The following is a 12789-nucleotide window of genomic DNA, read 5'->3' on the forward strand; positions in this document are numbered from 1 at the left end:
GCTGAGTTTTTTTTTTTTTTTTTTTTTCATTTTCTCAATAATAGACAATTATCAGTACTAAATATATATTATTTTGATGTTTCAATGTCCCCAACTATCAAGCCTTGTGTTGAAATGAAATGAACAACTAAATATGCTACTGGGCAGTCATACTCAAAATCTTCAAAAGCAATCCAAAAAAAGCTCTTATGTCTTCGAGCAGAACTAATTTTCAGAGCATTTCATTGTACATGATGGTGTAATTGACATTAGACATCTGAAAAACAAGTCTAAGACAAAAGACAATGAGTTTCTTTTCTTTTGAGCAAGAAGAACTTCCTTGTTCCTTGTTGAGTAATGGAGGATTACGAAACATGTTTACCTTCTTCTATAATATAATGTCCATTGTATGTGTTTTTGTTTCTTTAATTATGAAGAAATAGATGACATATTTAGGAAGAAAAATGCCCCTACATTTAAAAAAAAAAAAATTGTAAAGAAAATTACATATTGTCAAAGCACTAGGTTACAAATATGCATTACACCATAAAAAAGGAAATTAAACTTGGCAATAATTTAACTTTATAGATAACAAATGATTAAAAGAAGTGCATCCTGAGTTTATTGTAAGTACAAATGAAGACATAACTATACACAATCTCTTGAGGTAAATGTACACAATCATTGTTAAGATTTTAATAGTATCCCAGTAAAATAATATTGATTATATTAATGATAAAACAATTCTTTTACAGAAAAATTGCTCCTATATCAGTAACAATAATAACTGAGATGTTTCAGATTGATCAAGAGTTAAGGTCATTTCACACTGAGTCCAAAATTTCCGCACGTTAAAAATAAATACAACCTCATGTTGTGTCAATCATGTTTGCATACTGCCTCCGAAACTTTCGTCCGTTAGAAATAAATTGTATCAGGTTCAATTTCATTTTGATATGAAAAGATGATGAATATTAAAAAAGCTCAGTGTGCAATGACTTTTATACACCATAGAGATTATAAAACACACATGATACAAGTCAGTGCCATCTCTCTCTTGATGCAGTTTGTTAGTATAAACTCATCATAAATATTTCATATCATACAGTTACCAGTTGTTAAAGACTCTGTGAATTACAGGTAACTGTTTTCACAATGGAATCCTTATTCATTGACAGTCACAGACATGGGATTGTCATACGCAGCAGTCTCTAGTTTATCTGCTTTCTTCCGGCGGAGTTCGGGAGGAGGCCGAGGTGGAGGGTTTTGAGGAGGTTCTTTGATGCTATCCCCAACACGCTTTGGTGGCTCTGTGCGGGGCAGTATGGGCTCCCAGTGCTCTCCGTGAATAGCTGCCTGTGATGCCAAAGTTCAAAATCATGTATGAAATCAATGGCCACACAACCAAATGCAAGATTTCTTCTCCAAGTGACAGTTCATATGAGTCAAATGAAGTAAAGTACTCCACTAAAATACTATGGGATGGATTATTATATTGCACTCACATCATCTGTCAGCACATTAGTGGTCAGCACAATAAACCAGATTCAGAGACATGTTTTTCAATCTTAAATTAACTCAAAATTCATCATCATTCACACTAATGTCATTTAAAATGTTCTTTCTGCCATGAAATACAAAAAGAGAATGTGAACATTTTAGAGAATGTGCATATTAACTACTTTAAAAAAAATATTAATGGTGCTTTTATTTTTAAATCATGAAGATATCTGTCCCCTGTCATATTCATCATTTAGAAACATTCTGCCAAACAAGAAGTAACATCATATGGGTTTGAAACAACATGTGAGCAAATAACAGAATTTTAATTTTGGGTGAACTGTTCCTATAACAGTTTGAATGTGAAAAGGGGGATTTTATAGGAGGAAGCACATGAGCATGAAGCAATAAGATCTTCTTTTAGTTTCCTATCTTCTTTTAATTGCAGTTGTATTCACTTTCATTCAGTCATGTTGAAGTTCAGATCAATCAGCACTAAATTATGATGGATTATGAACTTACAGAAAGGTAGATTAAACTGGCAATTCCTAGACACACACATCCCAGGACTGTGGCTAACATGAACCCTCCAGGAACGCACAGCCTGCAAGGTAACACACACAAAGACAGACATGTGTGTGCATTGATAGAAACACAAGTAAGATGCTGTCTAACAAAGGTTTACCATGAACAAAGAGAAGGGACATGCATGACAACACCTGACTGAAATACGACAGACTTACGCAGCATGCAAAAATGCTCTGACATAATAGTTTCTGGTCAGGGGTCCGAAAGCCTTTACACACACTGTAAAGCAGTACTGACCACTGGAATCAAACAGAAAAGTTTTCCATGAGAAGTTTATGATTCAAAGCACACAAGGAAGTTTTCACTACACAAATAACTCAATATGAAATGCTTTGTAGATAATTATTGGTGTTTTGAAATCACGAGCCTGTATTTCCTGTAACTAGTTACAGTCTCAAATGAGGTCAGATTGACTCTTTATAAGACACTCACGTTCTCTCAACGCTGGTGCCTTTGCCCCGTTTGCTGCGTGGATATTCAAGCAAACACACAAACACACCGGCAGCACTATCATAGTCAAGGATATAAATGAGTATGCTAGAAATACATTTTGGTATTTTACAAAAAAAAAGTACTTTACAAGGCAAAAGACTAGAGTCTCACACATCTATAGCAAAGAGCCCTGTGGAGATTGTAAGGATACATGCCAAATGCTGCAAACTGCCAGCCTCTGAACTGACCAGCCACCCCAACGATACCACCAGTCGCATAAACTGCAACGGGGGAGAGTTAATTTCATTTCCTCATTTCATTTCCTCATATTCACACAAACCTGCATGAACTGAAATATTATATTTAAAATAAAATATAATAATAAATAAATAAAACAAAACAAAACCATCTTTTTAAATATTGTTTTTTAACATTTAAAGTAACCCATTAGCTCAGACAGTGAAAATCAGCTTTTTCATTTCAAACATAAAACAGATTAACATAAATTCTAAATAACAAAAAAAAAAAAAAAAAAAAAAAATTGACATGAATGACAGCTGACAGATTTATACTTTAAAATTTAACATGTAGTCGCTCTTTTCTACATATCCCCGTTTCACGACACTTTTCGGGATACATTAATGTTAGTAAAACATTACCCCTTGTTTAAATGTTTTAGAGCACCTGAAAAACAGAACTAGATACATATTTAGAGTATTTGTGTTCTTACTAAGTCCAGCAGCCAGAGCTTGCTCGTTTGCCCACATCGCCCACTCAATTTTCCCCATGGTCACTTCAATGCGTGCTGATAATGATAAATGAACTTTATTTTGAACTTTTTAACTTTTAAAAGAAAAGTGGGAAGTGGCCAGCGTGTCATAAACCCAACCCTTTCGTTTCATCACTTCCTTTTCACTTTGTGCTACGTTTCATCAAACTATGTAGTAAATTCAAGAAAGGAAATGGAAGCGCTAGAGTGGGCATTTAAATAACTACGGCGGCCACAAGAGGCGGGCTACAGCAAACAGGAACTTTCTCATTGGTCAGATGAGTTGAGGTAACGTGAGAAATCAAATGCTTCTTTTCTTTGTCCATAAGTGGCGTCTTCTTCTTCTCTCTTTCTCTCTCTCTCTTCAATAAGTAAACAATTACAACAATAACACTGAGTTGCAAGCGCATCACGTAAATGCAAAAGCATAACAGTTTAGTTTATTACAACAGATTAAGGATGTTGTATGTTGTAGATGTATGGCAAGCCGTTTTAGCCTAAAATATTAATATTTTTTTAATTAATAATAATTAAGTGTAACTCGTCGTAATTGCATTTTTACTAGTAACAATTCAATTAGAGAGCTGTACAATTAAATTCTTACTAGTAACAATTATAATTAATTCCAATTACAGAGCTCTACAAATTAATTTTTACTAGTCATGTCTCTATTGACTTCCATTCATTTTTAATTACAGAGCTCTACAATTGAATTATTACTAGTAAGAATTACAATTAGAGAGCTCTCTAAATCAATTTTACTAGTAATAATTCCAATTACAGAGCTCTCTAATTCAGTTTTTACTAGTAACAATTCTGATTTGAGAGCTCTCTAATTTAGTTATTACTAGTAAAAATGCAATTACAGAGCTTTACAATTAAATTTTTACTAGTAAAAAAATCACATTAAAGATATGTTTAATTGCAGAGCTCTGTAATTGAATTAAAGATATCTCTAATTCAGTTCTTACTAGTAACAATTGTATTAGAGAGCTCTCTAAATGGAATTCCTACTAGTAAAAACTGAATTAGAGAGCTCTCTAAATGAAATTCTTACTAGCAAAAAATTATTTAGAGAGCTCTCTAACTGGAACTGTTACTAGTAAAAATTCAATTGTAGATCTCTGTAACTAAAAATGAATGGAAGTCAGTGGAGATATATGACTAGTAAAAATTCATTTGTAGAGCTCTGTAATTGGAATTGTTACTAGTAATAATTTAATTAGAGAGCTCTCTAATTGGCATTGTTACTAGTAAAAAAAAATATTATAGAGCTCTCTAATTCAATTTTTACTAGTAAAAACGCAATAACGAAGGGTTACACTTTGAATATTTTAGGCTAAATGGCTTGCCATATAGATGCCTTGGAGTTTAAAGGCTTTGCCATGTTCTCAAAAGAGGTAAAAGGGACATCAGTGGGTTTAAAAAGTAGTAAAACGTCATCAATTCTAATGTTATTTTAATAATTTGACAATAAACATCTAAATCTTTTTGAGAACACAAAACCTACAAATTACTATTATTATTTGTTTTATTATTATTATTTTTACTCCAGCCTTTTTTTTTCTTTGCAGACGCAGTGAAGAAATAAAACATCAAATTATTTACAACACACCTTTATAAATATAAATTACAACCCCAATTTATGGGAAAGGGAAAAAAATGCATTGCTGTGTTTGTTTTTGCAGATCATAAACATTTATAACTTGAATATGAAGTTTTGTTAATGTCACCCATTCTTTAAAACTAATTCTTATGAGCCTAAACAAAGATAAAAATCCTCAGATCAAGAAAAAAAAGACAAAGTCATCGTAAATTGTTTTAATAATAGTAAATTTACTATTTCTGCAACAATTTATATTGAAATATATTTACAAAATATCTTTATTGATGCAAAACTTTTTTCTGTCTTTATAAGGATCTATAGGATTAATCTGAAATAGCACTCTTCTTGGGCAGGCCATCAGCTCCCAACAAATGATGGTTTGGATCCTTCACCACACATGGCCCAGGACCAGCCTAAAAGCACATTATGCAACAATTATGGTAAATAGGTCATGCACAATTTTTTTTCTTGACAGAATTTAAAATAGGGTATAATGTTATATAGATACAAACAAGATCTGTGACATCCTTTCATGCTCAATACAGAACAAGTTGATAACACATGAATGTGCCTTACAGTTAATGAAGTACAGACAGCAGCCATTTTCAGATAATTACCTTAGTGCTGATTATGTAGTGTATACCCTTGGGCGTGGGTTCCATATTAATGTTTCTCTTTAGTTCCTCAGAAAGGTCAGTTGAACCCACAGGAAGACCTTTGACAAACCTGAAAATTAAAATTGCTTTTATAGTTATGGTCATAGCATAGCAGAATTTGTTTTCATATGAGTACTAAAAGCATGCCTGACTTGTAACTTACTCTGCTCCATTGACTTCTGGGGGAAAGAAATGACGGACAACCTGTACAAACTCTGGCAAGTGGTCTTCCAAGGTGTAAATAACAGCATTAGGACCAGCATCAAAGGTATATGCCACCTGAAACAAGGCAAAAGGTGCAAATACATCAATCCCTTTATATCAAAACATAATAGTATGCTATAAGACTATAGCTATAGAATAAAACAAGGCCATTATGACAAATTGTTATTAATTAACTGCATGAAGGCACTGATTTATATAATGTCTGCTGCATAAGACATAATTGCTCTGGGTAAAACCAAAAGCAGCTTGCCAAAGCAAAACGAAATGTGTATAAAATATATGCAGGGCTTAACAATACAGACCGACCCGATGGCCTGTGGCCAGCGTGAATGCCACTCAGAGCAGTTGACTAAACTATACTGCTCTGACTGGGCCAGTGCTGTGCACGCACGCACACACACACAAATCTGCCCTTGACTAAATAAGTTTGTACCTTTAACCTACCTGAAAAGCATTATTTCATTTGTTAAGACTCTAATGTAATTATTTCTTATGTGATGCTTTCATGGGCCTGGATGCACATTAGCTGAGCTCTGCACATTTAGTCCTTCTTTTGTTGCTTATTATTATTATTACATTTTTGTTTGTTATTTGGGGTAGTTTTCATTTTTTATCATGAACTCAAACTGTCAGAACTGTCTTTTTTTAAAGAAATTAATACTTGTATTCACCAAGGCTGTGTTAAATTAATAAAAATTGATAGCATAGATTTACATTGTAAAAAATATTTATATTTTGAATAAATGCTGTTCTTTTTAACTTGTTATTCATCAAAGAATCCTGAAAAAAAGAACCACAGGTTCCCAAAACATATTTGGCAGCACAACTGTTTTCAACAGTTTTATAAATTGACATTTGACTTAATATTTTTATTTTTACATGTACTATAATAATATTTATTATTAGCCGTGAGATAATACATGTCAGTGAATAAATACATTGATGTGCATTAATTATTTGTATTCCTAAACAGTCTAGTGGTAGAAGGCAACCTTTGAGGTCTGACGCTAATCATCCAATCTATGATTTCTACCGAGGGTTCGTTTTGAGGTCTCTGTGTTCGGATGAGCACTGCTTTACTGAATATGTAGATATGGCGTCTACATGATATCTATTGAATAATTTAATTAGATGTTTTTAAGTAACATACACTTCAAAAGCATAGTTTAATTAGGTGCTATATTAAGTAAAATCAAATGACTGCCAAGTAAGCCTTGACTAAGTAAAAAATTACTCTTTTTACTTCTACTGACCAAGCTAAAGTTACTTTTTTTCTTTGTTACATTTACTTAACTTAGATAAGTAGTTAAGTGAAATTATATATAATTATGTAATATTTACTTAATTTCTTTGTGAATGTTAAGTTTAATAGTAAGTAGATTGTACAGAGCAGTAGCAGGACAATTTACTTAAAATGTGTTAGTGCAAATTGTTACAAAGATTTTTTTAAGTAAATCATAATTACAATTAGTTCTAAAGCTCTTAATTAGATAAATATAATCCGTGTATGGGCATTTGATTGTTTTACTAGAGTTTGTAAGACCCCTTAGGTACCCTCAAACTCATGCTCACACTGTTTCATTCCCTGACTCTCTGATGGCATATTGCATACAGAAACACTTTCTACTGAGCGTTGATATGTTTGGCTAATTTAAATCAACTTCCAAGAGCAAAGGGACCATTGGTTTCATCTGTACGCCTGGAAACATTATTTGTGTTTGCAGTGTACAGGTTAAGATCATGGGCTCTTTCAAGGATGAAATAATCACTGGATTTGTCAAATTTTGCATGGTTAGTGACATTAAATCTCTGAATATTTGATTGTATTACTTGCACTCACCCTGGTCTCTCCATAGTACTGGTTGTAGCGGTGCACTAGGCTGATGATCCGGTGTGATATGTTGTTGAGGTAGAATATGGGTGGGTAGGTGTCCAGGCAGATGGCATGAAACTGATTACTGTCTTTCATGGTCAGCTCACCAAATGCTGGAAAGTTTCGCTGTCGAATAAACCTGATCATCTCCTCCATACGACTGGGCACCACAACATCTGCCCGGTACTGTGGAAAAGCATAGTAGGAGAACTTATTTGTCTACAAATAAATTATGTTTCTTGTATTCCACTGCTAGATTAACACAGATGTAAATTCTGATGGCAAAAAATGTGTTAAATAATCACAATTACAGGTTACATTACTGAATCAGTAGCAGTCTTTTTTCAGTAGCAGAGCAAAAAAAAATCGCTTAGCATTACCTTGCTGTTTTTTCTTCCTATTTCAGTCTGATGATCATGATGGCTATGATTGTGTGCTGATATGCACAGTGGGTAACACTTTATTTACGGTCTCTTAACTAGTTGCTTATTACCCAATGCCTAAACTTTACATCTATCTTACTAACTATTAATAAGCAGCAAATTAGGAATTTATTAAAGGGAAAGTGGTATTTAATTGTGAATTGTTCCCTATTCTAAAGTGTTACCGAAACAACCTATAACATTACTTGTTTTAGGTAATTTGTTCAGACAACTTTTTGATTACTTTTTATAATACTTTTTTTTACTTAACTCATTTATTACATAAATTTAAATGGGATTGTTGTGTACCATATATAAGTAAAATAAATTATAATCCATTGTTTGTTGAACTACAGGAAGCTTGTGAGTTGAATAAAAGTAAAGGATTAATTAAATGATAATGTAAAATTAAAACTTGTTATTATATTATATAAATATTTTATTTGTTTATCTGCATGTCAATGTGACCATTAACTAACATCAGTAAATGTATGATGTTCAAATTCTGAAATATTAACTTAAACATTTAGGTCAAATGGGTTTGATCAATGAAAAAACTTCCCTGCATTACATTACATTACACATTCACAAACATTACTAAATAAGAAAACACCAATGGCATTACACATCCAATGTTCTCCAGGTTTGAAATATCTTTGTCTAGAACAATAATTAGTGACGTTCACTGAATCATGAAGACATAGTATTTTACAGCTATATATTAGCATGGTCTAACTGACTGAGAGGTACTTGCCCCAAATTTGGAAAGGATTGATTACAAATTATTTGCATGACATTTCCATGCCATATTTTATATCTATATACATCTATATTTTTTTTAGAAGTGAAATACAAAAGAGAAAAAAGGAAAAAATTAGGAAGAATCAATAAAAGGACTCTTAACACTAGCTTGCTTTTTATTTTTATTATATCTGTTTTATTTTTATTTATTATACAATTTATAAACAAAAAAAACTTGTACTGTGTTAGGCTAACTGAGACTTGTCATAGCACTTGTATGTTATTGCTCTTCTGTTGATTTTGATTGCTTCCATTTTCCTTTTTTTGTATGTCGCTTTGGATAAAAGTAAATGTAAATGTAAATTATGAATAATTTAGTGCCATTGTGCGAATAATATGTAATCATGTAAATTCATAAAAAAGTAACTGTAATGAGCATTTTAAAAAGTTAAATAGTCTAATTGCAAGGCCTTCATTTTTGCAATCTGATTATGTAATCTGGATTACATATAATCAGTTACTACCCAGCAAAGTAGTAAAGACAAAAAAAATGACAAAACCTTCAGAAGTTGGCTTGTCTCCACACTAGTATGCATTCCAGACGTGCTCCCAACAGACTTCTGCTCAGCACTCACCTGAGAGGAAACATCAAATACAGAAATGAACATCTGACAAACAGACATGAACAATTTTCAAGATCTCAGAGTAAACGGTTTTTATCCATACTGTATGAGACAAAGTGTAAATCAATGGTGTTTGGTGATGAGTTTTTGGCTCAATGTTTGCATTTAAAGTTACACCAGAGGGGTTCAGTTGGAATTAGGTGAAAGAACTTGACTGGTCTGCCTATTAAGGGTCCTTCAAAATAAGATGTCCACATATTTTTTTAATAGACAAGCTTCTGGCAGTTTGATTCATCCCCAAGCCTGCAGGATGGACTTTGGAAACTACAAAATTACTTTTTAGGCACATTATTTGTATGTTGCTGTACACTCACCACAAGGACCAGTACTCTGAGCTCTGGCCAGTGTGACTCAGATTCCACTTGTTCAGCGAGACTGTCTTTCCCATCCAACTGTTCCCCCAATTTCCACTGGACAAAGCCACCGTACAAACTCCTGCATGCACTCCCAGAGCCCTGTCGCGCCACTGTGGACAGTTGCTCACTCTCCACACCGAATAACTGTGACAGCGTGTACACTAAAACAAAACCAAATTTCCACATCATCATCAGGAGAACAGCATGTCATACTAGTACATTTACTATTGCAATCAAAATTATTCAGAGACTGTGAACTGTGTGTGAAAATATAAAATTATAAAAATACACTATCTTTGGCTAGTCAATTATAGGGTACACTAGTAGGTATAATTCTAAACAAATAATTAGCAGAATGACAATACAGAATGTTAATTAGGTCAAGAGATACATGAATGTGGAAACTAAAGCAAATTTCATTTTATTAGTTAATTTTTTTATATATACTTTTGTAAACTATTTTTTTTATAAACTTCTGTGTATATTTGTGAATTTGTTTAATAATTCTGAATCTTTTTACATTTATTTGTTGCTCAAAATATATTCATCTGGAGAACAATTCTAACCCCATAACTGACGCCTTGGTTGAACTGTTTTCATAAAGTTTTGTTCACGTCAGCAGAATGTCTTGCAGGTTGAGGGGGTTGAATAATTTTGATTGCAACTGTACATGCAATTTGCTTTCACTCACCCAGACAGGCATAGCCTGATGCAGAGGACGCCAGGCCAGCAGCAGTGGGAAAATTATTCACAGAGCAAATATGGACCTTATGGGACACACTGCTGACATCAGAAGAGGAACCACCAGTATTTCGTCTCTTGCGAGCAAACCTTCGAACTGGTGAATTTAAATGAGATTGACATGACAATGACAGCTCCTGACATACAGTTTAACTTATTTTAATGTTCTTAAAGCCAGAGACGTACTCTCCTGCAGACATGACTGCAATCTGGGGTTACTGATATCCTCTTCTTTGCCATTCAACCAGATGCGGTCTTGCTGGAAATTTCTGCTGCATGCAATTGTTGTGGTTGTTTTGAGCTGAGAAAGAAAGTTATAGTATAGAATTGTAATTTTACTTTTTGAGCTAATGATCTGGAGCTCTTTAAATGAATTGACATACAGCGAAAGATGCTGACAGGGCTAATAATACACAGACTATCATTCACCTGGTCCTGATGCAGTGTTACGCTGAGGGATGAATTGATTGGCAGTATGAGATCCTCATTACGTTTCCCCCCTGATTCAATGTCAATAATTAATAACTCAACCAAACACATAAAAAATAAAAGCAGAACATGTTCAATGTCATTTCTTATTCATTTTCATTTTAAATGTTATTTTATAAAAAATAAACGTATTTGATCCCAGGTTTTCTCCATCATTAAAGTTAACTTTTCTTCATTTTTCCCCCATTTTTGGTGTTTTGGTGACTTTAGTAGATGCATTAAGTAGGTTCTCACACAGTAGGTTCGTCATATTAACTATACACATACTCCACTAAAGTTTTACAAACACTAAAGTGTCACAATACGTTTACTTTAGTTTTTCAGCACAATATGTTTAGCATTTCAAACCTACAGTACGCTGACACTCTTTGCGTCCCGTCACAAACATGAAAATAAAATGAATTTAGTACAAGAAAAGACAATGAACACTTTCTAAAAACTAAAATAATGATCAACCTACATCACAATAATCACAACTTAATGCTACTGTTACTGAACATTCAGAAATTAACCTTACATGTAACACATACATTTAAAAGACATGCACACTTACAGTATTTGATGACAGCGATGTTTACCGGTCCCGTGCATGTGACCATAGCGAGACTTTGTTTGCCGTTTTCTGGCATATTTATAAGTTTATAAAAATAGACAAGCAGATAATTTCACAAAAGTAAACGATTATTTACAAGTACAATTTGCACTGGTGACTAGCTGTTGTTCAACAGTGTGAAAGCAAATGAAACACAGCCTTGAGTTTGGATTGGTTCAGGCTAAACACGAGGATCCGTATTTGACCAATTAGAGAGATCACTGTACAACCCTATATTAAAGAGAACCAATCATTGGCGTCGGACCATGGTCTTACCAGAATTATTGGGAGATACCTATGGGAGATACCAACGTCTGCGGCTCCACCATTGCAGAAAACGTAACGGCAAACTTGGATCACATGTGTGCTTTGATAAACCCATAGACATGTCTATGGATAAAACACTGCGGATGGTGCTAGAATTGATGCTTCCGCGTTTCATCGCTCCTCTGTTCTCCAGCCCGTAACCCGGAAGCCTATCGAACCATATTGAAGGACATATCAAAACCTGTCATTTTTTTCTGACAGTAATGCACTTAAAAAGTGCATGTGCTGTTAGTATCTTTATAATAGTTAACAATGTTTTTTGCAGATAAAATATAATTATTAATAACTCCACGTCTCACGCATATCCACCATGCTTGTTTGTAGTTCTGAACAGAACCGATTGTCAGGGGTCTTTACAAAGTGTGCACTGATTTATACTCCCTGGAAACAGGATTTCCATTGAAGTGGACCTGGCTGCAATATTCACTTATTTTGAATGCACTGCAAAACCATTAAAGAAAAGAATGGCAACGACGGGGTCACGCAGATACATATGGGTCATTCTTCAATTGGGGTGGCAAATGAGAGGCAGAATTTGTAAAAAGTGCTTGATTGTTTTTTTGTTTTGTTTTGTTTTTTTATAAAATCTTTTGCTATGCATTCAAAATGAGTTTAATATGCTATAGCCATTAAAAATTAAGCTTTTTTTATTTATTCATCAAACACTGGTGACAACAACAACCACCAAGAAAGACAGTAACACCACAGGCAAATTAGCCTAAATTCCGACATTTTTTGAAACGGAGGCTGCCATAATGATGATTTCAAGATCAGGGGATATTTTGGAGATATTAATAAGTTTAATAAAAT

General features: G+C 33.6%; 2 protein-coding genes across 2 annotated transcripts; both read right to left on the reverse strand.

Moving 5' to 3' along the window:
• Positions 1 to 578: 578 nt before the first annotated feature.
• On the reverse strand, positions 579 to 3817 carry cyba (cytochrome b-245, alpha polypeptide). Its single transcript, XM_073850723.1, has 6 exons — positions 3230 to 3817; positions 2711 to 2780; positions 2500 to 2574; positions 2223 to 2306; positions 2002 to 2083; positions 579 to 1335 (listed from the first exon to the last, which is right to left on the reverse strand). Exons 1-6 carry the CDS (start codon positions 3285 to 3287, stop codon positions 1144 to 1146), a joined length of 561 nt encoding a protein of 186 aa, XP_073706824.1. The 5' UTR covers positions 3288 to 3817; the 3' UTR covers positions 579 to 1143.
• A 1051-nt stretch (positions 3818 to 4868) lies between these two features.
• On the reverse strand, positions 4869 to 12114 carry mvda (mevalonate (diphospho) decarboxylase a). The gene is made up of 10 exons (XM_073850598.1): positions 11614 to 12114; positions 11001 to 11071; positions 10758 to 10872; positions 10522 to 10668; positions 9789 to 9991; positions 9352 to 9426; positions 7596 to 7814; positions 5694 to 5809; positions 5492 to 5600; positions 4869 to 5287 (listed from the first exon to the last, which is right to left on the reverse strand). The coding sequence occupies exons 1-10, from the start codon at positions 11687 to 11689 to the stop codon at positions 5198 to 5200; spliced, it is 1221 nt and encodes a 406-aa protein (XP_073706699.1). The 5' UTR covers positions 11690 to 12114; the 3' UTR covers positions 4869 to 5197.
• Between the last annotated feature and the right edge of the window lie 675 nt (positions 12115 to 12789).

This window comes from Garra rufa, chromosome 11 (assembly GCF_049309525.1).
Source record: "Garra rufa chromosome 11, GarRuf1.0, whole genome shotgun sequence".
NCBI lineage: Eukaryota > Metazoa > Chordata > Actinopteri > Cypriniformes > Cyprinidae > Garra > Garra rufa.

Bases quoted from the DNA above. Each gene is read 5' to 3' on its own strand.
- mvda (XM_073850598.1), bottom strand. From the start codon at position 11,689: ATGCCAGAAAACGGCAAACAAAGTCTCGCTATGGTCACATGCACGGGA. The intron at 10,873-11,000 runs GTGAATGATAGT...TTTCTTTCTCAG, and splicing joins TAACACTGCATCAGGACCAG to CTCAAAACAACCACAACAAT. The intron at 7,815-9,351 runs GTTTTGTCATTT...GCTTTTCCACAG, and splicing joins AGACAAGCCAACTTCTGAAG to TACCGGGCAGATGTTGTGGT.
- cyba (XM_073850723.1), bottom strand. From the start codon at position 3,287: ATGGGGAAAATTGAGTGGGCGATGTGGGCAAACGAGCAAGCTCTGGCT. The intron at 2,781-3,229 runs GTAAGAACACAA...CCCCCGTTGCAG, and splicing joins AGCTCTGGCTGCTGGACTTA to TTTATGCGACTGGTGGTATC. The intron at 2,307-2,499 runs GTGAGTGTCTTA...GTTTGATTCCAG, and splicing joins GGCACCAGCGTTGAGAGAAC to TGGTCAGTACTGCTTTACAG.